We start from the raw sequence: 25227 nt of genomic DNA on the forward strand, positions 1-25227 counted from the left end.
TGGGTTTCTTGCAGGCAGTAGAAGGTTGGGTTCATTTCTTTTGATCCATTTTTCCACTTTGTGCCTCTTAACGGGATGCATTTAGTTTATTGACATTGAGAGAAATAATTGTCATGGGTTTATTGCCATCTTTGTGTAGAAGTTTGGTGTGTTTGTTGTTCTGTCTTGTCTTTAAATTAGATCTTTCCTTTTTTTTTTAGGCTGGTTTTGAGTCTGTAAAGTTTTTGAGATGTTGTTTATCTGTGAAGCCATGTATACTTCATTCAAACCTGAAAGTGAGTTTTGCTGGGTGCAGTATTCTTGGCAAAGCATTTATTTCATTAAGTTTTGTCATTATATCCCACCACTGCTTTCTGGCCTTGAGGGTTTCTGGTGACAGGTCTGCTGTAAATGTCAAGGATGCTTCCTTAAGTGTAATTTCCCTTTTTGATCTTGCTGTTTTCTGTATTCCATCTCTATCTGTGGGATTCATCATTGTGACTAGGATGTGTCTTGGGTGTTTTTCCTGTGTTCTCTTTTAGCTGGTACTCTTCAGGCATGCAACGTTTGGTCACATGTTTTCCTTAGCTCAGGTAGTTTCTCTGTGATGATGTTCTTGACAGTTGATTCTTCCTGGAGATTTTCTTCTTGGGTCTCTGGGACTCCAATGATTCTTAGGTTGTTTCTGTTTAGCTTATCAAAGACTTCTATTTTCATCTGTTCATATTCTTTCAATAATTTTTCCATTATCTGATCATTTGATTTAAGGCTTTTTTCCAATCTCTTCTGTTGTGTGGAGTTGTTATGCATCACATCTTCCAGCACACTAATTCTATCCTCAGATGCTGTTAACCTGTGGGAAAGCTCATCCATTTTGTTCTTCAATTTGTCTACTGAGTTTTTCAGTCCTGTTATTTGACCTGATATTTCAGTTTGGAGTTTTCTGATTTCTACCGTCATATTCTCTTGATTCTTATTAGTGTTCTGATCTATACTTTCTTTGACTTATGTGAGCATCCTCCATATTTCTTCACTAAACTCCATATCTAAAAAACTACCTAGGTGGTTGGCCATTGTTGGGTCATCAGAATTTCCATCTTCATTCTCTATGCCTGATGTTGGTCTTCATAGTTTCCCCATTGTCACGCTTGTATTGTGGGTTTTCTACATGTTGTGGTGGTATTCATTGGCTAGGAGAAATGCGTGGCTGCGAAGCAAAGTGGTTTGGCCATGCTTCTCTGCTTGACCACTTAAGAGGTGGGCTTAAGGAGCCCAGTAGACTCAGCTTTTTCTGCAACTCTGGCCTGGAAAGACACACCTCAGCCGAGGCATGCCCTCAAGGGATTAATGCCAGAGAAGATCAAAGTTCCCAGGTTGAAGTAAATCAGAGGAAGCCTCAAAATGTTTGCCAAGCCTAAGGGGTCCAGCAGAATTAGTTTTTTCCACTACTGTGGCCTGGAAACACTCAACTCAGCCAAGGCAAGCTATCAGGGGATAAATGCCAAAGATCAAAGTTCCCAGGTTGAAGCAAGCTGGGGAAAGCCTCAAAATGTCTGCCCAGATATATTTTTCCCTAGCGCACAACAAACTGAGTGCAAGATTTAATACCCAAGCAAAAAAATGAAATGGTAAACACAAAGAAAAGAAAGAGAGAGAAAAGAAAAATGTCACACTGGTCAGCAGGAGGAAGGGAGGAGAGAAACTGGAGGCATTTGTATCAAGATAGGTATACAGGTGGTTATTTTACATTGTTATTTTACATCATTCATGAACAAATTTATAATTATATCTCATATGATTCATTTAAAGAATTTAATTTTCAAAATAATTTTATAAATTAATAATAAAACTCTTGGTAGGTATTTTGCCTTGCACCCTGCTGACCTGGGACAGACATATATGTTCCCCCAAGCCTGCTAGGAGCAATTTCTGAGCTCAGAGATGGGAGTAACCCCTGAGTGTAGCTGGGCATGATGCAAAATTACAAAAAATAATAAATAAATACATAAATAAGCAAATAAGTAAATAAATAAAACTCTCAACAATTTTGCCTCAGTTACTTTCACTTGTAATTAAACACAAATACAGGTGATAAAAATAGAAAGAGCAAAATTTTTTGTCTTGAATATTTAATTTCTTTTTGATGTCTTTTTTAAATTATTAGTGATATCATTAGTTAAATCACCAATATTCTGGTTTGTTTTTTATTTTATAAAATCATTTTAAAATTTTCTTCATCATTCTAGTATAAAAAGACACATGTTTTTATTTTCATTTTTTTTTTTTTTGGTTTTTGATTTTTGGGTCACACCTGGCAGCGCTCAGGAGTTACTCCTGGCTCCACGCTCAGAAATCGCTCCTGGCAGGCTCAGGGGACCATATGGGATGCCAGGATTTGAACCAATGACTTTCTGCATGAAAGGCAAACGCCTTACCTCCATTTTATCTCTTCAGCCCCTCTTCTGTTCTTAAATTATTTTTCACACCTGTAATGAATGCTCAGGAGTTCTGACACTACATTCAGAAAATCACTTCTGGTAGTGCTTAGACCATTTGTGATGATATGGATAGAACCCAAATAAGTAAGGCCAGCACCCTATCTATTATATTATGCCTAAGCCTTTTTCTCTACTTTTTCTTTTGACTCCCCCGCCCTATTTTAGGTATATCTTAGCTACTAGGAGTTTATTTCTTTGTGGCATGAAATAAGAATCTTAATTTCCTTTCCTTGGCATAGATAACCAACTATTCCAGTTTACTGATTAAATAAGCATTCTCTCATCCTCTATCAGAATTTTGATCTATTTGATCTATGAAGTCCTTATGAAATTTAGCTGTGTGTGGGCCTTTTATTTTATACCACTGAGATAAATTTCAATTCCTAACTCAATATCACTAAGTCTATTTTTATAACTTTATGTGGGTTTTTGTTATCTGATAGGGAAAGTTCAATTTTATTTCATGAATTATCAAGACCTATAATTTGTTATTTTTCAAAAATGATCGCCTGTTTTATTTTAGTCTGCATTTTCATATATTTTTATTTATAAAAAATAAACTTATATGCTAACATATAGAGAATGGTTATTTAAAATACATCATTAAAAGATCAATTATAGTATAAATGATGCTGTTATTTTTAAGTCTGTGCAATTTTACTTAATAATTTTATATTTGGTCTGTTATTACCCTGAGCTTGGAGTGGAACATGCAGACCCATTTTTCTATGTTTTTCTTTCCTAAAATAAAGTGAACATAAATGATACATAAAGTTATACTTGATTTTATAAAATCCATTTGACTGCATCAATCACAATGAAGAAGATAATCAAGTTTCTACCTTTTTGACTTCCCAAATTTAAGATGTCTATCTATTCTCAGGCTTCAATTTTCTCCTTGAATTTGACTGAAATGGATCTCTCCCAATTTATTATATCATGAAGATTTGAGAGAGAAGCCACAACTAGAAGTACTTGGTACCTACTCAGATTTCTGTTCTGGAAAGTGAAGGGTGTTCAGGGGAACATGCAGCGCTAGGAATCAAACCTGTGCCTTCTTCCTGTCAAGCCCATGTTTAGCTACTTGAGCAATTTCTCTCACCTCAATATAATATATTTATATATTCAACAATACAACCAGTATTAATTTTAAAAAGTAAGTGTATTTAATGGCATACATTTATTCAAGTATTACTTCAAATGTGGGGGTCTTGGAGAAGAGTACAGTGGACAAAATTATTGACTGCATGTAGCTTACTGATGTGTGATCTCCAATCAGGAGTCCTCAAACTTTTTAAACAGGGGACCAGTTCACTGTCCTTCAGACTGTTGGAGGGCCAGATTATAGTAAAAACAAAAATTATGAACAAATTTCTATGCACACTGCATATATCTTATTTAGAAGTGAAGAAACAAAATGGGAATAAATACAATATGTGGTCCGTGGGCCATAGTTTGAAGACCCCTGTATGGTTCCCTAGACATCATCAGAGTGATCCCTGTACTTATAGCAAGGAGTAAGCCTGGGGAACTATGGATGTTATTCCAAAGACTGATTAAAAATAATAATGATGATGATGAAGAGGAGAATAAGGAGGAAGATAATAGCTAACTTCATTAGTGGATGTTCCACAAAACAGCCATTTTCTTCTTTTAAAGATAAAAAAATTAGTGACTACAGCTAATTTTAATCAATCATAATGCCCCTACAAAGTCAGCACATTAAGACTATAGAATGTAGGGATTTTTCTTTGATCTTTGATAAATTTTTGCTACCAAAACTAATAGCAACTTGACTGCTATTAGATCAACAGAACAGACTTGATTAAATGTATTATTTCTTTATAGATTCAATGGTATAAAAAGTATAAAAATACAGCAATGAACTGTAACAGACAATACTTGACTTTCCTATAAAGTACCAATCTACTCTTTATTTTTGTTTGTTTTTTTGGGCCACACCCGTTTGACACTCAGGGGTTACTCCTGGATAAGTGCTCAGAAATTGCCCCTGTCTTAGGGGGACCATATGGGACGCCAGGGGATCAAACCACGGTCTGTTCCATGGCTAGCGCTTGCAAGGCAGACACCTTACCTCTAGCGCCACCTCACCGGCCCCTACCAATCTACTCTTATGTGCAAAGGTACATTAACATGTCCACTAATTACAATCAGCATGTTAAAAAAAGATAAAGTTCAAAGCAAATGAGCAATGTTTTCTCCACCCAGAACAGTTCCTTAAAATAGAAACAAATACTTTATTCTTCTCATCGCAGTTACTCCCATTCATTAATAACTGTGTAAGGCCATAAAGAGGAGCCACGTGATTGTTTTTAAGTGGACTTTAAGTCAAATCAATACTGTATAAACTCACATAAGTGGAGATTGAGAAATATCTGTTTCTTTTAATTATACATCAATTAGTAGTAAGCAGATAAGAAAATATGACACACACATATATATATATTTAATATCAGGCTTTATTTGCATCTGTGAAAAAATTATTTATAGAACATTTATATTGACATAGAATGAGGGAAATTCCTTAATTTAATTCAATTCCTTACCTGAGTCAGAAGGTAAAAGGTTGATTAGCTGGGAATTCTCTATAATATCAAGTGTATGTGTCTGATGACTCATTTGCCTACTATAAATTTCATGTGTTTTCCTAATAGTTTTGTAAAAGATAAAGTATTATTTTTTACAACATGGATTTTCATTCACCTGGATATATGGAGTGTTCAGATGATTAATATTTACAGCACTTGACAACTCTTTACTCATTTGTATCTTCTTAAAGATTAACTGCCCTTCTAAAGCTACTTAATGTATGGAGACATCATACTGCCAAAGCATTTGCACTGTCCAGTAAGAGGATGTAGATTTATGTTACTGCATTGCAAATCTTTCAAAGCTAGACTCTCCCAAAGTGGGAGAAATTTTCTGTTTTTCTCAATATAATACCTTCAAAAGCTTAATATGGCACCCAGAAGAAACATGATATCAAGGCCTCATTCGCTCAGTACTTATGAAGTCATGTTTGCAGCTCTCTTCACTATACTTATGGTGGTCTGTGTTGGATTAATTATAGTTTCTTGTTTAGTAATCAAGGCTTCAGAAAGAGGTAAGTGGCATCTCCACAGTTGGCTACTGATGTGAATGTACATGCTTTCAATTAAGCTAAATTTACACACACTAAGCTCAGTTCTTCTGACAGGGTATTTTATTCATTGCTGTGATTTTATAAGGTTTTTATACTATATCACATGCCTCTTTCAAGTTTTCTTCAGAGAATATTAAAAAAATGATGGTTTAAAATTTGAATTTAATCCAGAATTCAAGAATGAAACTATACTTTTTATTCAAGTTTTTATTTATTTGGAGAGTTGGCTATACCTGGTGTTGCTTAAGTCTTAGTCTTGAATCTGTGCTCAGGTGTAACTAGTGGCCTTTCTTTGGGAGATCATATAGGATTCCAGGAATCAAGCCTGGGTCATCCCCTTGCAAGGCAAGTGCTTTACCCACTGTACTTTCATAACTCATGAGACTCCATTTTAGTTGTTTGCTTTAGTAATGTTAAATTTTTATGATTCAATGTACAGCAAAGAAGATTCCATAGTCTGTGGAGTTTGTTCTGTGTCATTTAATTTAAATAACAATAATATCAACTTTCTATGAATCAACAAATAATCAAAGTTAATAAAAATATATTTTTATTATCAGAAAATTATTATTATTATCTCTTATTAGATAGCCATTTCATTTTTTAAGTTAACCTTATATTTGGGGGTAGTGTCCAAATGCCAGAAAGTTTTATTCATATTAATTATGTAATAAACCACGAAAAGTCTTGTACTATAAATTTATCTTTTTTTCACTTATAATTCTTCTAAAAATGGTTTATACTGACCCTTGACCTGATATAATCATTGAGCAGGCAATAGTAGTCTGAGGCTTAATTCAGAAGAACTTTGCTTTGTTTGTCTAAGTAAGTTAGATTTCTTCCTTCCAAGAAGGAAATTTGGGATACATTAAATAATTTTGTTTCTGAAATTTTATTAGGAAACAAATTTCTAATTTTCTTCTCTTAAATATTGAAATTCTGAATCTCACACCAAGTCATTTGAAAGTTATTTATCATTATTATAGCACTTACTGGCAATTTTCTCAGTGTGTGTTACAGTATTTTTTATGTTGAAGTAGTCAATGTGAAATTTACTTACTATTACTATAGCACTTACTGGCTATGTTATTTTTGTGTGTTTTAGTTGATTTTTCATTTTAATATATATTAAATAATTCTGTATTCTATAAAGTAATTTTTCTGTACTTAATTGTATGTTATTACTTGCTATCTTTATATTAAATTTAACTATTTTCCTAACATTTTTATGGAGGCTATATATTTTTCTAAAGCTTTCTCAATAACTATTTTAACAATGACACATTATCTAAAGTCAAAAGGTCATACTTATCAGTTTTATAATTATTAGAATGAAAGAAGTATCTCCAGAGCCATGTTTCAAAGTAATGCAATACTGAAATTTTCACAGCAATCCACATGTAGAAACCCAGCAGTGATTCTGGATGCTAGGTGTTCAAGAAGTATCTTAAAGCAACTACAAAACTTTTAATGGCTCTCTTCTCCCCATGCTTCTCTGGGGTAGTTCTATAATTGGTGAAAGTTGAGCATTCCTATATCTTCCAATAGAAATCTCAACAACAAAATTTACTTGGAAGCTTAGAGTGTGGGTTAAACTTCAAATAAAAGGGGAAAAATATAACAGGATGGGGAATACTTCTTTGTTAATTTTTTTATAAAAGTAGACAACTTTTAAACAAAAGCAGCAATTGATTATGAAACATTATTATCTGTAAAGGAAAAATCACAAACAATAGGAAAACATTACAAATTTTTATTTCTAACTGTATATTTTTAACTAGTTTAACATTTGTGTTTTATTTATCAATTAATTTAGACACAGAGATCGGAAAAGGTTATGAAACAAGAGGGACATTCAAAATAATTTCCGGAGCTACATATCATCCAAGTCTGCAAGACAAGAACTCAGTGGATTTCAAAGTCCTTTCCTTTGATCTTCAGGAAATGGTAGGAGAAGGCATATTTTTAGATTATTTAAAATTGTAGAACATAATTCACTAATTATTTCCCAACATATGCACACATTTTGTTTTCAATTAAAAACAAATATGCCCCTAAACTAGGGCTTATTTATTGGTCCCAAGATGTATACAGTCTGGTGGTGAATCAAGCAGCCAGTCATCTGTAAATCCCGATCTTGGGTTTTTGTCCTACCAAAGGGAGCCAAGACTTCTGGTTTTGTCTTGTCGTTAGTTGGTAAGGTAGGCTAATCTGCTCTAAGGTCAAGATGATCCCATTTTCCCCGTTGTCAGGATATCATGTTAGAACTGGGCCTTGTTGTTGGTCTGTACAGATACTGAGACCTCTAAACACAGAGCAGAAGTCTTCCACACACCAAAGGAAAAAAAAAAAAGAAAGAAAAAAAAAAAAAAAAAAAACACCACCGGGAAAGTAAAGGATCCTGAGCAATGTCTAGAGTCGATCCCATGACAGTATGCTCCAAGGACGGAGAAATCCCATATCTCTTAGGCCAAGTGAATTCTTTTTCGAATGACCCCAATATTTACTGTGCCAGTGCAGGAGGGAAAAAAACAAAAATACAAAAAGCACAAAACCTTGGTTATTTTTTTGATATAAATATATATAGTACCTTCATTCATTATTGTTATTATTATTTTTGATTTACCAATCTATTTTGGTCGATTTCTCTGTTTGGGTGTGATTATTGAAAGTGTAGTCCCCAATTATACTTATTTTTTTATTTTTTTTTTCTCTTCCTTTCTTCTCTTTCGTTATGTGCTATGCCATGTTTCTTAATTCAAGACCATGGCGTGATTTTTGTTTGTCTGTTTTTGTTTTATTTTTTTTCTACTTGTTTGTTTGTTTGTTTTGTCTGCTCTGTGTGGTGCTTATCGAAATAGCTGGAGCCCTCACTGGATATTTGACACTTCTTTTGGTACTAGTGGAGTGTTTCACCTACTTTTTCTCCATCTCCCAGAGTGATGATGAGAGCCTTTAGAAGGACTCCGCCCATTTTCGGGGTATTAGACTCTTACCCCAGTTTATTGCTTTTTTCTCCTTCAAACAAAACCACGCAACTTGAACTAGCTAGTCCTGACTCCAGATAGAGGGGGAAATAAGGGAGGCATCAGGACCAAACAGGTGCAAGACTACTAAGTAGTGGGTTAGATACAGAGGGGACCACATATTCTAGCCGCCCTGGGGTGAGGGAAAAGGAAAAGGGAGGTAGGATAGAAACGGAGGCGTAGGGATGACAATTTGGCGATGGGAATCCCCCCTGATTTTATGTAAATATGTACCTAAAATATTATTGTCAACAATATGTAAGCCATTATGATCAAAATAAAAATTTATATTAAAAAAAAAGAAAAAAAAAACAAATATGCCCAAGATTGAGCCCTACCACCATAAGGAGAAAAATAGCTACAAACTTATTCTTAGCAAAAAAAAATGGCTTTTTTAATTAAAATAAGTTTTCATCTTAATCAGCTTTTCATAATCTTTTTATTTTATTTTAGATAAATGATATCCTTCAATCAAGTAAGCTGCAAAATGAGTATAGAAATTCAAGAATTTTACAATTTAGGTGAGTGTAGCTCAAAATTTTTCTACTGATTTTATAGAATCAGACAAAGATTTCTAAATTTATAAAATAATAAGGGGAGCTGGTTCTATTTGACAGGGCTCAGAGACCACTCCTGGATTTGTGCTCAGGGATCACTTTTAGTGTTACTGAGAGAGCCAGGCCTAGAATCTTTTTGGCTATCTAAACACCAAGTACCTTAACTCAATACTATCATTCTGGTCTCTAAAATTGTGTATTTAGGAACAAATGAAACATTTGAAGTTTTCAACATTTTTTGTGAAGATTTAAAATAAGAATACAGCATAAGCTTTATATTGGTAGCAAAAATAATAACTCTAGATTGATCTAATTAATGTATTTTCTTTCCTGAGCTTAAGCTTGTACAGACACATAAAGGGGACTGAAGTTTAAAATAAGGTCTAATACTAAAAATACATTTTAAAATAGTTTATTATTTAACATATATCAACGGAGAGTCAAAAGGAACTCAAGGAGAAACATTGGAGAAACATGAAACTGAAAAATATAAAATCTAATCTATCTCAGATCAGGAACAATTAGATTAAGAGGAATTAGAAAGAATAGTGGTATGAAATTTTCACAAGCTCTGGCATACAAAAATATACCTTAGTTTTAAGTGACCAAATAGAGATAAGAAGAAAGTCACCTTCAAAGCAAAAGTATAATGCTTAAAAAATTACCAAATGAAAAAAATAGGTTATTCAAGACACTGGCATTTTCCTTTGCAGCAAAGTTCATTCTATTCATGAAAGGCATGATGACAAATATGTCAATTTTTCATTTTTCATAACCTATGTCTCATTAAAAGTTAAAAAACCCTTTCTTTTTGGTGCTGCTAACTTAATTAGTAGAAGACATTCTTAATATGTGTGAGACCCTCAGTTGAATTTATTGCACCACATGATGGCAAAATGTGATCAAGTGTAGTCGTCTCCAGGGGCCAGAGTGGTGGTGCAAGCGGTAAGGCGTCGGCCTTGTGTGTGCTAGCCTAGAATGGACCGCAGTTCGATTTACCAGTGTTCCATATGGTCCCCAAAACCAGGAGAGATTTCTGAGTGCATAGCCCAAAAACAAAAAGAGTATTCATCTCTAAAATAAATAATAAAGTTCTTTACTTTCATCATTCTATACTATTTCATTTCTTTCTTATTTCCTTTATATTTAGCTGTATTTAATATTATTTGTTCCCAGAAATATCTGTGGTATTTATTTTACTTTTTATCTATTTTTTTTGTTTGGGGGCCACACCCAGCAAGTTCAGGATTACTACTGCTCTGTGCTCAGAACTTTCTCCAGGAAAGCTCAGTTGACCATATGGGATGTGGGGATCGAACCACAGCTACATGCGAGTCAAACACCCTAACTTTTGTACTATTTCTCAGACCCTCAATTTATCTTACTTTTTAAATTATTTTTCTTATCTTGGCATTTCTAAAATAATTTTAATTGAATTACCAGGGTATTCACAGTTACAAAATTGTTCATGATTGAGTTTTAGTCATACAATGTTTCAACACCCAAATCTTCACATTTCATACCACCAGTAACTACAGGTTCTCTCCCACTATTTTTTCTCAGCTAGCTTTCTGTCTTTCTCATGCTCTGTTTATCTATCTCTTACTCTCTTTGTCCAAATTATCATTATCATAGCAGTCCCTTCTCTGCCCTAATTACATCGCCCTCCTCTTTGTGGCAGGCTTCCTACCATTGACATGTCCTCCTGGTTCTCATCTCTATTGTCTTTGAGTATTATTATGTACTATGTGTTTTTTCAATATTCCACAAATAAGTGTGCTTGTCTCTATCATTTCATTCTATCACTTCATTCTACATAACTATCATTTCACTCAACATAGTACATTCCATATCCATCCATATATAATCAAATTTTATGACAATCAGTTATATATATTTCATTGTGTATAGATGTACCGTAGTTTCTTTATCTATTTTTTTTGCACCTGGATTATTTCCAGATTCTGGTTATTATGAATTGTGCTGTAATGAAAATATAAATGAGATATCTTTTCTGCATTGTGTTTTTGAGCCTCTAGTTAATATTCCCAGAAGTGGTATTTTAGAGTCATATGACACTTCAATTTTCTTTTTTTAGAATGTCCGTATTGTTGTTCAAAAATTCTAGACCAGTTTGCACATCCAACAGCAGCAAATAAAAGTTATTTTTCTTGCTTCCACACCAACACTGGATGTCCTTTTTCTTTTTGATGTGTACCAGTCTCTGTGGTAGAAAATGATAATTTAAGTCAGTAGGGCAACCTAGCCCAATTTTCACCTACTTGCTGTCTTTATTTCTATCGGCAATACAAACGCTTTTATTCATTTTTCAGTTATTCTCTCTGAAGTCCTCTTTTACTTGCCCAGTACTAGGATACTGAGGGACTTTTAGAAAAGATTAGACTTTTAGTATTCTAAAAAGTTCAATTGTTTACAATTCTATTCAATATTTGTGTTGTGAGAGTAAAACTATGCAGTTATTTTTGTTCCATGCTGTTTGTATTTTTCAGGTTATCGAGACTAGTTAAATTTTCCAGTTAGATGGAGACTGAATATAAACACTAAAATATCATGTCATATTTAATTCTCAAAGTTTTTAGTAATTCTTGGGGAGAAATATTCCAAGTTTTTGTCTGTTTCATTAGACTTTGTACAGTAAAATAGATTCAAATAAAAGTATCCAGTTCAAAGTCTATAATTACTTTAACAGCAAGCTTTGTGAGAACCACAAGTTTGAAACATGTTGAACGACTTTATTTTTATAGGATAATTGTGCTGGATATAGATTTTTTTAAAGCTTTTGTTAAATGTGACCCAAGTAGTAGGGCATTTGCCTTGCATGTGTCTAACCTAGGACAGAACATGGTTTGATCCCCCGGCATCCCATATGGTCTCCCAACCCAGGAGATGTTTCTGAGTGCATAACCAGGAGTAACCCCTGAGCATCACCAGGTGTGGCCCAAAACGAAAAAAAATTCCATTACGTTATTTAAGTTTCCAGTCTGCATCATTAGAGATCAACATCTATACATAGAAACAAAATAGAATTAGAATTTGTTTGTTTTAGAATATAAGTTCTATGAGACTAGCATAATAGTATAGGAATTAAGATGGTTTCCTTGAAAACCCAAGTTCAGTTCCTGACACTGCCTGAGATCCCCCAAGTACCACCAAGACTGAAACCTAAGCAAAAACCAAAAGCACAAGTGCACCAATTTTTCACCCCAAAATATATATATATATAAAGGATAAAAATTCTAGCAATAGTTGAGAGAACATGGTTTACCACAAATGCCATACTGTTGCTGGTCTTTGTGAAGGTGTTTCATCATCTTCACTGCCAGAAAGTCAGTAAGTCTTCATCTCTGTTCCGGGGAAACAATTGAATCTTTTTTTATTCCAAGTAAAAGGAAAATTACAGAAAGAAGCAAATTAGTCAGTTGATCATTCATAATTCTAGAAACAGTTTAGTATTGCTCTTTTGTTTTTGTTTGGGGGCCACACTCAGAAATGCTTAGGGTTTACTTCTAACGCTGTTCACAGAGATCGTTTCTGGTGATGTAAGAGGAATCATACCGATCATTTCTACTATATTTATGTGCCTCCCACAGTAACAATTTAAAGAAATGCAAAATATTTTGACATCCAAGTTCTCTTTCAACCTTTAGTATACATCTAGCAGAGGTGTCTTTATTAAATGTATGGGGGCTATAGCATCATTGGTTAGTGTTTTCCCCACTGGTTGGCTGATAATGGAGTCCAACCTTGAACACAAACTATTTCATAAGTAGGTTGGTAGCATCCCTCCATGATAAATATTTCTACCTTGTGTGAGCTATAAAATATTTTCTACATACATGAATACAGATTTTTAATATGGTTATCAAATCCTCCAGCAACTTTTCTGATACTCAATAAGTAGTCTTATTTCTCCGCAGAGTAAAATCACTGAATTTAAAACTAGAAATTATTTGAGCTGATGAGTTATATTTTTCCTTTATTTTTATAGCTATCTAGAAGAGCACTGCAGTGCATAAACCTTGACACAGACTTTACGATCCTCAAACAACTAAGTTCTTTAGTGTAGATACTTTTAGGCAGTGGTAGTTGAACTACTCTTAAATCAGAAGCAACTTCATGGAAAATGCAATAAAAAGAATCCCAAGCAAATGTTAGTGAGGTAAATTAGATTGGTATTTAGGGAAACTTATAAATGAGAATCATAAAAGCAATTCAAAACTGAAAAGAGATGAAAAATAAAATCCAGGTTATCTTTGAATAATCACAAATAAAATAATATATTTCACTCGTGGGGAAAAATAGAAATTTCAAAATGATGTTTACAGTACTTCCGTTTAAATTGCCAATTGACAAAATAGGTTACCAACTAATTTATATTTGCACTGATTTTTAAAAATATACCTAAAGTCTTTTAGGGTACCTATATTATTTTTATTATTAATTTAAGTCATTACATATGCATATATAAATGGTCAAATCTTATTATTTAGACTACTGTTAATCATTAAGCAATAGTCTATTCATCTTAACAATGTTATTTTATGTAGTCTTAACCTTCTGCCAGTTTATACTTGTAATTATACATGTATGTGTGTATTTTGTGTGTGTACACAAATTTATAGATGAACAGTTTGTTTGTATCTGGGAAGATTTTCTGATAATGTGCAAAGGAGACTGCATTGGTACAAAGCATTTAACAGGCTACCCTTTAAATGAAATATGATTTACTGTTTGTGGCAGCTTATTTTGTCTTTTGAACAGAGATGACGAAAGGAAAAGCTTTGGTTTAGTCAGTAAACTTCAGTGTTGCTGGTACTAGTAAGCAAAATAAAAGATAAGAAACAATTTTATTATTGCATACAAGTTCTCCTCTATAATACCATTACCTGCTTAAAATATCTACTTACATTTTAACTGACAACTACTTTAAAATAAAAATGGCTGGGATTGTCTTTTGAATTCTCTATGAAATTCTCATCCCACAGTAAAAAATCAGTTTCAGGAATAATGATAGGGATCATTCCTATACCCAAATAATACCTTAAGTTTTTTTTTATTAAGTAAAAATGAAATGTTTATTATGGTTTTTCTGGTTTCTACTATGCATCTCTTATATCAACATTTACATAGAAGAAACAATTTTAAGGAGTGCAACTTAATTTAGGGTATTTCCTTCTTGTCCTTGAAAAGTATAAATTATTCAAGGCAATGTATAATTCACAACTAACAAAAACACATAGTTTATACAAAATGTTTTATGTCTGAGGATAAAGTAGTTCAATTATGTTCAACTCAACAAAGGAAAAATCCAGATTAGTATTTTGTTTGTTGAAAACTCTCATGCTCTTAGTCCTCAATACATTTAAAATAAAAGTTATATTCAATCATATTAAACATGTCCAAATTAAATAAAGAGAAAATGAAAATGTAGTCAGAAGACCCATTGATGTGTAATTAAGAACAAAGTTAAACTGTGTAATTGAAGCCAGAAAATTATAAATGCTATTTATTCTCTCTTTTAATTATGTTTCATCTTATTTATTTAAAGATTTGTATAATAAGAGGTTGAGGATACAGAAAGATGGATGAGAAGACAAAATAAAAAGAAAGGAGAAATAAAATGGAGGAAATTACATAATGGAAGGGAAGAAGGGGAGAGCTGGAAGTAAGTAGGAAAGTGTACAGGGAAGGAAAAAAGAGAACTCTATTTCTTTGGAATATATATCCAAAATTGAAAATAAAATCATTGTCTCCTCCAAAGTAATCCAGCTATCTTTTTAATTATTTGTTTAAAGAAAATGTATTACATTGTTGACATAACTGATCACAATACATTTATTTTGGAATATCAGAAAGCAAAATTATTAAGAAATAGCAAGAGAACAGAAAGTTAAAAAAAATGGAAGAATGGGAGAGAGTTCATTAACAGTGATATTTGTGAAACTTAATGTATCACCTATAAATCCCTGTTCAGAGTTCATGTAAATAAAATGCTCTGGGATCGTCTCCTCGGTATTAACACCTCGGCCCCTCATATGCACTAATAGTTCCCTGTGACAATCTCCCTTTTGGCATAAACACATCAAAATGAGAAAAGTTAGCAGCTATCTTTTTTATTCATAGAAATGGAGATAAGACTTTATCAAGATGATAAAGTCTGCCTACATCTAGGTGAATCTAGGTAAATGAATTACATTGTTATTTCTAGTAAAAAAATGAGAGCATTGGCCGTTGGAGGGAGACTGGAAGCTTTCTAATAGGACATAGAGAAAAAAATCCCAATTATTTTCCCTTTACTGATATGAATAAACTGTATAACTCTTGTCAAATATATGTGTATCATCTGTGAGGCTTTCTGTCGCCTTATTGGTAGAATGGTCAACATTGGAACAATCTTCCTTTCCTGGAACTTCTGTTTAAAATATGAAATGAGAAGTGAGAATTTCCTGCTTATTATTAGTTTTTATTTCTAGTAACAGAAAAATATGGCTAAAACACCTAAAGCAATAGTGCTTATTATCTAATATAACCAAAATGTGCTAGAGGAGTTAGCATGGTTTAAATCTGTGGTGTGGTCACAATGGTGTGATTAAAAAAAACATGGGGTTGTTTATTTGTGAATTATAGTTTATCTTAAGCACCGTCATGGATGCGCCAGCACCAGAAATAACATGTAGACAATTTTTTGAACTAATAAAATATTTTATATGATATATATGAAAAGTTTTCCAGAGGGGCCGGGTAGGTGGCACTGGAGGTAAGGTGTCTGCCTTGCAAGCGCTAGCCAAGGAAGGACCGCGGTTCGATCCCCCGGCGTCCCATATGGTCCCCCCAAGCCAGGGGCGATTTCTGAGCGCTTAGCCAGGAGTAACCCCTGAGCGGTTAAACGGGTGTGGCCCAAAAACCAAAAAAAAAAAAAAGAAAAGTTTTCCAGAAATTTTTCACCACTCATATTCATGATTTTGATCTGGTTATATGAACATCATAAATTGAAACATCATAAATATTATTAATAACCAGAAAAGTCAATATTTTGGGAAAAACCTGAAGAGTAATGCTTATAAAAATTTATAGATTATCATGAAAAACATGATTGATTAATAACTGGAAAAAGTCAAAATTTTTGGAAAAATTTGAAGAGTTATGCTTAGAAAAATGTATAGATTATCATGAAAAGATATGGAATAAAAGCAATTACATGCTAATGTAATAAAAGTTCATGGAATCTGACTTAGCAGTAGTGAAATTGGCCATGCATGTTTGAGGTCTTGGGTTTGATTCTAGAAGTTGGAAAAAAAGAAACAACATTTTTTGACAAAATCCAGTTACTTAAAATCAAAAATCATAATAAAAATGATTCCATGTGTGGCTAAATCTGGGATCACTTATGTAGTTTATTTGTTATTGGTGTTGATAAATATTATCGGGTATAGGGGAACACACAGCTGTGCTCAGGGATGACAGATGATTTTGTGCTCAGGAACAACTCCTGGCTATGATCAAGAAAACATCTGAGGTGTTGGGGAGAGAACTTTGTCAAACACATGCACAGCAAGTGACCTTTTACCTGAACTATATCTCTGGACCCTGAACTAGTTATTAAAAAGCCTTTATGCTTGAAAGATATTATTTCAACAACTTAAGCTAATCATAAGAAAGATAAGCATTTTAATACTGTAAGTTGCTTAATAGAAATAGTATACAAATGTTACAACACAATATACTGGTTGTTGCAAAAATTAAAAAAAATCTAGCTACAGAAAAAGAAATTATCGCCAAAAATATGTGAACTTAAGTTATGGAAAATAATGAACAACTACAATATTTCAGAAACATATTAGTTTTAGAATGGTTTTGCATAATGATAGGAGGAAGAAATGAATCTAAAATTATTAAATATAGGGATAGAGAAAGCACTCTTTTGGAGTTAGCAACATATTTCAAGAATTTATAAAAATTATTGTGATTTGCAATGTCCTTCATAATTGGGTTTCAGACATACAAAATCAGAGCCAATATCATGGCCAGTGTCAATCTTCCTCTACCATGTTCTCAGAATGTTTCCCAACCACCATGATTTAAACCCCAGCCTGCCAGTATAACAAGGCCCATTTACAGTTTAGATTGCTAGAATTTGGGTCTCTTGATTCCATTGTTGTTGACTTTGGCTCATATATTTAGTTCTCTCCTTTTTTGTAAATCTCCATCAATGCACCAGAGACCACTTGACCCCCATCTTTTCATATATGTTTTTCTCCTACTCAGATTTTTTTTCCTTCTCCTTGAAAGAATCTCAGTAACAGTTTCTTAACATATAGCAAGGATGTGTATAACTGTCTAAATTTGAGAATAAGTAATTTTCAATGCAAAACTAGATTTTCACTAGTCTGAGTCCTTTTTTTTTTTGCCACACCCAGTGTCACTCAGAGGTTACTTCTGGCTATGCACACAGAAACCACTCCTGGTGAGAGGGACTATATGGGACGCCAGGGGACCAAACAGCTGACAGTTCTTGGCTAGAGCATACAATGCAGATGCCTTACTGCTTATGCCACCACTCCGGCCCCATTAGTTTGACTCTGAAAAACCCAAATGTGTTTTATTGTTTGTTGACTGAGAGGTAAAGAATGAATATTACTTGTGTGTTTGTCTTTAAATGGTTGTATTCTAAAATGATAAATTAAGATGTGTAGATATGTAAACAAGTGAGAGAAAAATACAAAGGTTGGTGGGGGTAAATTTTTTACTTTTTTGTTGTTGTTGTTGTGTTGGCACACCCAGTGACACTCAGGGGTGACTCCTGGCTATGTGCTCAGAAATTGCTCTTGGCTTGGGGGACCATATGGGACACCAGGAATTGACCCAAGGTCCATCCTACCTGCATCAGCATGTGCAAGGCAAACCCCTTACTGCTGTATTATTTTTCCAGCCCTAAAATTTTAAAACTTTTATATATTTTAAAAGATAAACAAATCCCCAAATCAGAACTTTTTAATTCATGTGCAAGAACAAGATATAAATAAAAATGAGATTATTTGAGACAAAATAGTAAGATGTCATGGAACATATAATGACATTTTAATGCTATGGTCAAAGATGATACAATTAAAATGACCTCAACTTTTGGCCATGAAACTGAATATCTTATGTCCTCAAAAATAGTATGTATGTTTGTTTTTCTATAGTTATAAATTAGATGTGAATTTGTTTCTATATGTGAGCTTGCATATACATAGGCCTTCATAAATTATGTAGCACATTTTTTGAATTTTGTGAAATTATTTTAGATTTCTTACTACTTAGAAATCAGTTCTGAAAAATGACAAATTTACACCCTTTTCTTTCAAACTTTAAATTAAAAATAAATGCTATAATGCCATATGATTCTGTATAATTTGACAGAAATGACTAGGGAAAAGCTTAACAAGGAATTAGTATGCTAGTTGAGAACTCAGAAAACTTAAATTCCAATGGAATAACTAACAACTTTGAGTCTTTGTCTTCTTAAAAAATAGCTTTTATTTCTTTTGGTACCATCTGTGTAACAGAGATAATGTTTGACATAATATATCAAAACCAGTGTGGATTAATAAGGTGATACTCTAGAAAATTTGAGACATCTTACACAAATTTAGCACAGAAAACTAAGAAGAGTAAATTTTCATTTTATGTCATATTTTGCTTTTGCAGAAATGGCAGTGTTATAGTCATATTCAACCTTTTCTTCACCCAGTGGGTAGCAAATGAAAATGTAAAAGAAGAACTGATTCAAGGCATTGAAGCAAATAAATCCAGTCAACTGATCACCTTCCATATTGATTTGAACAGTATTGAGATCACAGGTATCTCTGAACATTATTTTATTTTTTGAATCATTAGGCTATGAAATTAAAATTTTAGTTATATATCAGGAAAGCAGTTAGTATCTACTCTTGAATTTTGGTATATGTCTTGTTGCTTTAGATATCACATTTACATATAAAATGGAAAATGTGGGAAATTTTTTTAAGAGAAATAGTGAGAAAAGCTTGTAAACTATCAAATAGAAAGGAGGTTATGGAAATATTTTATGAATAAATGTTTTCAGGTATTATTAAATTCCTATCATTAATCAAATATACTCTGTTTTTAGAAACATTTATAAGAAAATGGCATTCATTCATTTCTGATAGCCATATATTTGATCGTATTTTTTAAATCAAGGGAAAGTCTAGTCTCTAACAGAGAACATAAAAAAGGCAGGGAAGAAGCAAGAAATTTTAATAGTTTGATAAGACGCACTATCTTATTCAAAAAAGAAATCTTTATAGGGGCTAGAGCAATAGCACAGTGGTAGGGCTTTTGCCTTGCACATGGTTGACCCAGATGGACCTGGGTTCAATACCCAGTGTCCCATATGATCCCTGAGCCAGGAGTGATTTCTGAGAATAAGCCCCAGAAAGTCCTTCTAGAACTTTGTCTCTGCAAAGTTAATTTTATAGTTTTTTCTGTCAATGGCTAGGATGCTGTCAAAGAGAAGAGATTGAACTTTGTTGGGCCACTTTTAGTTTCTTATCACAGCCTCTTTATCCTACTGGAGCTTTTTTTCTGGAGATTCTTGCATTCACTGAGCTTGCACTAGAACCATTTGGAGTACTATGGAGCCTCAGATCCTGTGTCAAAAAAAAGTGGGTCCAATCTTAATGTCTTTTGTTACTTTAGAATTAGTGGCAGATGGGGCCGGGCGGTGGCGCTCGAGGTAAGGTGCCTGCCTTACCTGTGCTAGCCTAGGAGACGGACCGCGGTTCGATCCCCCGGCGTCCCATATGGTCCCCCAAGCCAGGAGGGACTTCTGAGCGCATAGCCAGGAGTAACCCCTGAGCGTCACCGGGTGTGGCCCAAAAACCAAAAAAAAAAAAAAAAAAAATTAGTGGCAGAAAAAGTTTTTGATTCACATCTTGGTTTATTACTTTCCAAGAACTCAGCACCCTTCACCCAACAATAGACTGTAGCAAAAAAATATTTTCCTGATGAATTCACACAATAATTTACAATTTGTGACCGTTCTTTGTGATTCTTTATTGTATTTAGATGTTTAAAAATATAATCATTGTTTAAATATCCACACTAATTAGAATGCAGAAAAACAAAACTTAAAAGTCTCATATCAGATGTTTTTTTCCTTTTGGTTTGGTTGTTTTTTGTTTTGTTTTGTTTTGTTTTGGTTCGGTTTGGTTTGGTTTGGTTTAGTTTGGCTTGGTTTAGATTTTTTGTTTGTTTGTTTGTTTTTGGGCCACACCCGGTGATGCTCAGGGGTTACTGCTGGCTGTCTGTTCAGAAATAGCTCCTGGCAGGCACGGGGGACCATATAGGACACCGGGATTCGAACCAACCACCTTTGGTCCTGGATCGGCTGCTTGCAAGGCAAACGCCGCTGTGCTATCTCTCCAGGCCCTTGGTTTGTTTTTTGTTTTGGAGCCACACCCAGTGGTGCTCTGGGGATACTCCTGGCTCTGTGCTCAGAAATCACTCCGGCTGAGCTCGGGGAAATATATGGATGCCAAGGATTGATCTTTGTTCCTTCCTGGGTCAGTCACGTAAACTGCAAACCACCCTACCTCTGTGCTACCTCTCTGATTCATATAGTTCTGTTTTAAAGTTTCTTTATACTTCTCTAAGAATGGCTTGGTCCTCCTTTCTATAGCTGTTGGGACAAAACAGATACTATATACCATTAATTTAAATTATTTGAAAACTACTTTATTTTTATATTAGAGTTCCTAAGTGCTATCTTTTAATGTGTTTACTCCTCATATCAATCTGATCACATAGTGTTTTAATATCTCCATTTGACAGCCAAGAATACCAATGCATGCATAGCTTTTGCTAAATAACTTTAAGTCACACAGCTATACAGTACTGAGTAGAGGATTGTTGTCTAGATGTTCTATTCTTAAGTTCTGTACTCATAACAATTATACTAGATTGTTTAGAATGGTCTTATCTTTGAAGAATGTTGATTACTTCTTTCATGGACTCCCTAACCCCATTAATTTTATTGCTACATTTGTTTGAATACACAAAAGACCTTGAAGTTGAGCTATGGCAAATGAATTGATGAGAATATTAAAATTTAGTTTTGCATTTACCATCTGTTAGGTTATTTTGGAAAAGTGAGTGTTTAGTTTTAAAAGGTATTTATTGGGATAGAAAGACAGTGCAGTGGGGACAGTGCTTGTAGGCTACTGACTCATGTTTGATCTTAGCACCGCATGATCATTGACCAAAGTAATTTTTGAGCACAGAGTCAGAAGTAAGCCTCAAGCACTGCTGTTTGAGGTCCAAAGATCAAATGTATGCATTTGATAAAATCATACCTCTCAGTTAACAAGAACGATATTGTGACTATGACAAAATATATTCCTCCATCTACTCAAGAATATTCTCCATAAGATTAAGTGACATTTAATTTGCTGAACTATATTCAAATTTACTTATAAGCATAAGTAAATCTAATTTCAGATTTCTAAGTTTAATTTTCACTTGTGTAATTTGAACTTTTTCAAATTAAAATTAGCCTAAATCTAAAATCTGTTTACATTCTATAAATTCATATTTTATATAGTGCACTTTGGGGGGAATGGGCCCCACCCAGTGATACTCAGAGGTTATTTTTGGCTCTGCACTCAGAAATATCTTCTGGCTTAGGGGACCATATGGGACACCGGGGATTGAACCCAGGTCCGTCCTGGGTCAGTCATGTGCAAGGCAAACGCCCTACTGCTGTCTATTGCACTTTAAAATGAGACATTCCTTGCCAATTGTTTACACAAAGATAACTGGCAATTTATGTATTTCATGTCTCAGTTCAAAAGATATGATTTTAGGTTTGTTAAAATCCAACTTAAACAAAAAGCATTGTCCATTACTATGGAATATTCAAACACAAACTGTTAAAGAAATGAAATAAAGAAAACTTTTACCATAAAAAAATCTTAAGAGACTAATGCCTTTTGAATAAATACCCAAACAGCAGTCTGTTTTAACATACATTGCATAATAATATTATATATATTTTATTAGTGAAATCAACTTGGCTTTACTTCAACAGATTCATATAACTTACCTTCAATAAGCCCTACAAATTGAGTACGCACTGCTTTTTGAAAAATGCATCTTGTTGAGTATCAAACCATATGATGTTCAGAAAGTATTTGTTTTTGTAACTATACCAGAGATGATTTTTCTATGTATTAAAATGTCTAACACTAAGTACCCGGTTAGGAAATTATCTATAATACTTCATATGCTTAGTTTCATGTATTAATATATACATTTCAAATCCTTGTGTTCCTTTCATATTTTAAAGAATATATATCTGTATTTTACACATGCAGTGAGTGTACATCCTGGGTGTGTGGTATTCCCAAAGAAGGTTCTGATCATAAATTCTTAGACAGGGATGAAACCAAGGCATTTATAAATTTACTTATTTACTTATTAGGAATGAGAGCAGTAAAGTTTTAAAAATAATTGAATGATGACTTTTATAATAATGAATTTTAGATCAGTAGCATTCAAGTTAGATTTGTTTAAGAAATGTAATAAAAATATCATGGTACTGTGGTCATTGTTTTAAGTATACAGTGTTACTGCACCACACCTGCCACAAAAGTGTCAATTTCCAGGGCCTGAGTGGTGGTATAGGTGGTAGGGAATTTGCCCAACCTAACCTAGGACAGATCGCTAACAAGACAGACCGCAGTTCGATCCTCCATTGTCCCATATTGTCCTCCAATCCAGGGGCTATTTCTGAGAGCATAGCCAGCAGTAACCCCTAAGCGTCACTGGATGTGATCCAAACCCCCCCCCCCAAAGTGACAAATGTGAGCCATGCATTTTTATTTGATTATTCCCTTTGCATGGAATTTAGGCATGTTTGCTTCTCTTTATATAGTACAGATGCTAACCATTACCTTGGCTTTATCTATTTCTACTTTTATCAGGTACTTATTTATTTATTTATTTATTTATTTATTTATTTATTTATTTGACTTTTGGGTTACACTAGGCAGTGCTCAGCATTTACTCTTTTCTCTATGCTCAGACATCACTTCTGTCAGTGTTCAGGTAGATCATATATGTTCTTCCAGTGATAGAACCAGGATTGGCTTTGTGCAAGGCAAATACTATCATTCCCTATGACTATAAATTGCCTAGTCTTTGCAAACTTTCCATGTGTATGTTTAATATATCTATTATAGCAATTTCTCTAGATTTTTACATAATTGTGTCTATAGGCCTGTTTATATGTGACTTTTATGACCATAAGTGATATTTATGATCTTAGCAATCTTTATGTTAAATGAGTTTAGGATTGACTTTAATACTGTTCATATTGTTAAGTAAACCAAATCAAGAAAATATTACACAAATATTTAGTTTCTGAAGTAGTACTCTTTTACATATCATTAGAATTTAAATAAAATGTTATATACATTGCAGGAAATAACATTCATGGAACTATAAATGCCTTCTGGCTAAGAAAATAATTCTTGGGTAAAACGGATGGTGTGATGTTTGAAATGCAAAGTAATACATGAATCACTGTTCCAAATGCATTATATAAAAACAAGGCATTATACCACTGAAGCTTATCGACATATTTTATGGTAGAATAAACCTGCCTGAAGTGCATTTAGGTTTTATTCATATAACAAAACAACATATTGAAATATAAAACTGCTTTCAAACATTTATGTTCCTCTACAATGTGCCAAATTATTTATGACGTATAAAGTCACCAACAATAAACTTTCAAAACATGCTTTGAGAATTTGTAATAAAATTTTAAGTAATTTTAACATATTTTTTGTTTTTGTTTTGGGGCCACACCTGGTGGTGATGTTCATTTTACTCCTAATTTAGCACTCAGGAATTATTACTGACAGTGCTTGTGGGACAATATGGGATTCCAGGAATAAAATGTGGGGAGGCCACATGCAATGCAAATGCCTTACCTGCTGTACCATTGCTCCAGCTCCTTGGCATATCTTGATAAATGGTTTTATTTAACTTTAGAAGTCAGCAATAAATATCCTAACTAATACCTAATTTTCCATTGATCTATTAAGTGATCCACTAGTCTACATTTATTAGTAAGGACTCGCTAAGTGCTTAAAAGGTCCTAAGGATATATGTATAATGACTTATGAAAATTTATTTTAAATGTAGAAACATTTGGACTTAAATTACACACATAAGCAAGCACACATGCAGAAATACACACAATCCTGAAGAATAGTGAATAGAGTAATGAACAGTGGCTAAACTGTATGCCTAGTTTGCTTTGCCTTAAGAAATGGTTATGAAGGGATTGAAAACAGGGTGACTTGTATTTGTTTTCCATGGAAATTGGAGCAGAAATCCCCTTTTCTAAAATTTGAAAACTATAGAAATAAGTTAAGTGTACAACTAATCTCAATTTCACTTTTTATGAAAATTTACTATAAAAATAAAGACCAACTCTAGCTGGTAGCCTTGGCTGTTGCCCACTAGGAAGCTTTTTGTAAAAGGGTCAAATTTATCTAAGAAGAGGGCAGGGCTCACCAAAAACCTAAGCAAAGACCTGTCCTGTCCTCCATACCCCCACTAGGTGCCAGTCTTTTCCTATTTATTGTCCAGCTCACAGTTGCCCTCTGCTGCCTACTGAGTGACTGTTGCATAACAATCCTTGGTAGTGGTTTTGTTTTATGGGTAGAGCAGTCTGATTTAGGCAATGTGAGGAAAGAGAGAATAGTAGCACCTCCAGCGGGAGAATTCTCAAAGTGCCCCATACAGAGGAAGAAGGTGCATATGGGGGTGTGCTGAGAAGCATCGATTTCAGTGTATCTGCTTCATTTTCCTTCCACTTTTGATCTCGTTGGTACTCGCTTGTGTGTTTGTGTAGAAGCTACTTTATCCTAAGGAAAAGATTTATAGCTCATGCAGCTCATCTGTGCACC

General features: G+C 33.8%; 1 protein-coding gene across 1 annotated transcript in view; it reads left to right on the plus strand.

The window, feature by feature from the left end:
* The first annotated feature begins 5456 nt into the window (after positions 1–5456).
* TMPRSS15 (transmembrane serine protease 15) overlaps positions 5457–25227 on the plus strand; it is a 123330-nt gene continuing 103559 nt past the window's right edge. Inside the window, exons 1-4 of the mRNA XM_049785724.1 lie at positions 5457–5601; positions 7457–7587; positions 9120–9187; positions 18935–19086. Of these exons, the coding sequence (XP_049641681.1) occupies positions 5457–5601; positions 7457–7587; positions 9120–9187; positions 18935–19086 (496 nt within the window). The remainder of the gene's footprint in view (positions 5602–7456; positions 7588–9119; positions 9188–18934; positions 19087–25227) is intronic.

The sequence above is a fragment of the Suncus etruscus genome, chromosome 13 (genome assembly GCF_024139225.1).
Source record: "Suncus etruscus isolate mSunEtr1 chromosome 13, mSunEtr1.pri.cur, whole genome shotgun sequence".
NCBI lineage: Eukaryota > Metazoa > Chordata > Mammalia > Eulipotyphla > Soricidae > Suncus > Suncus etruscus.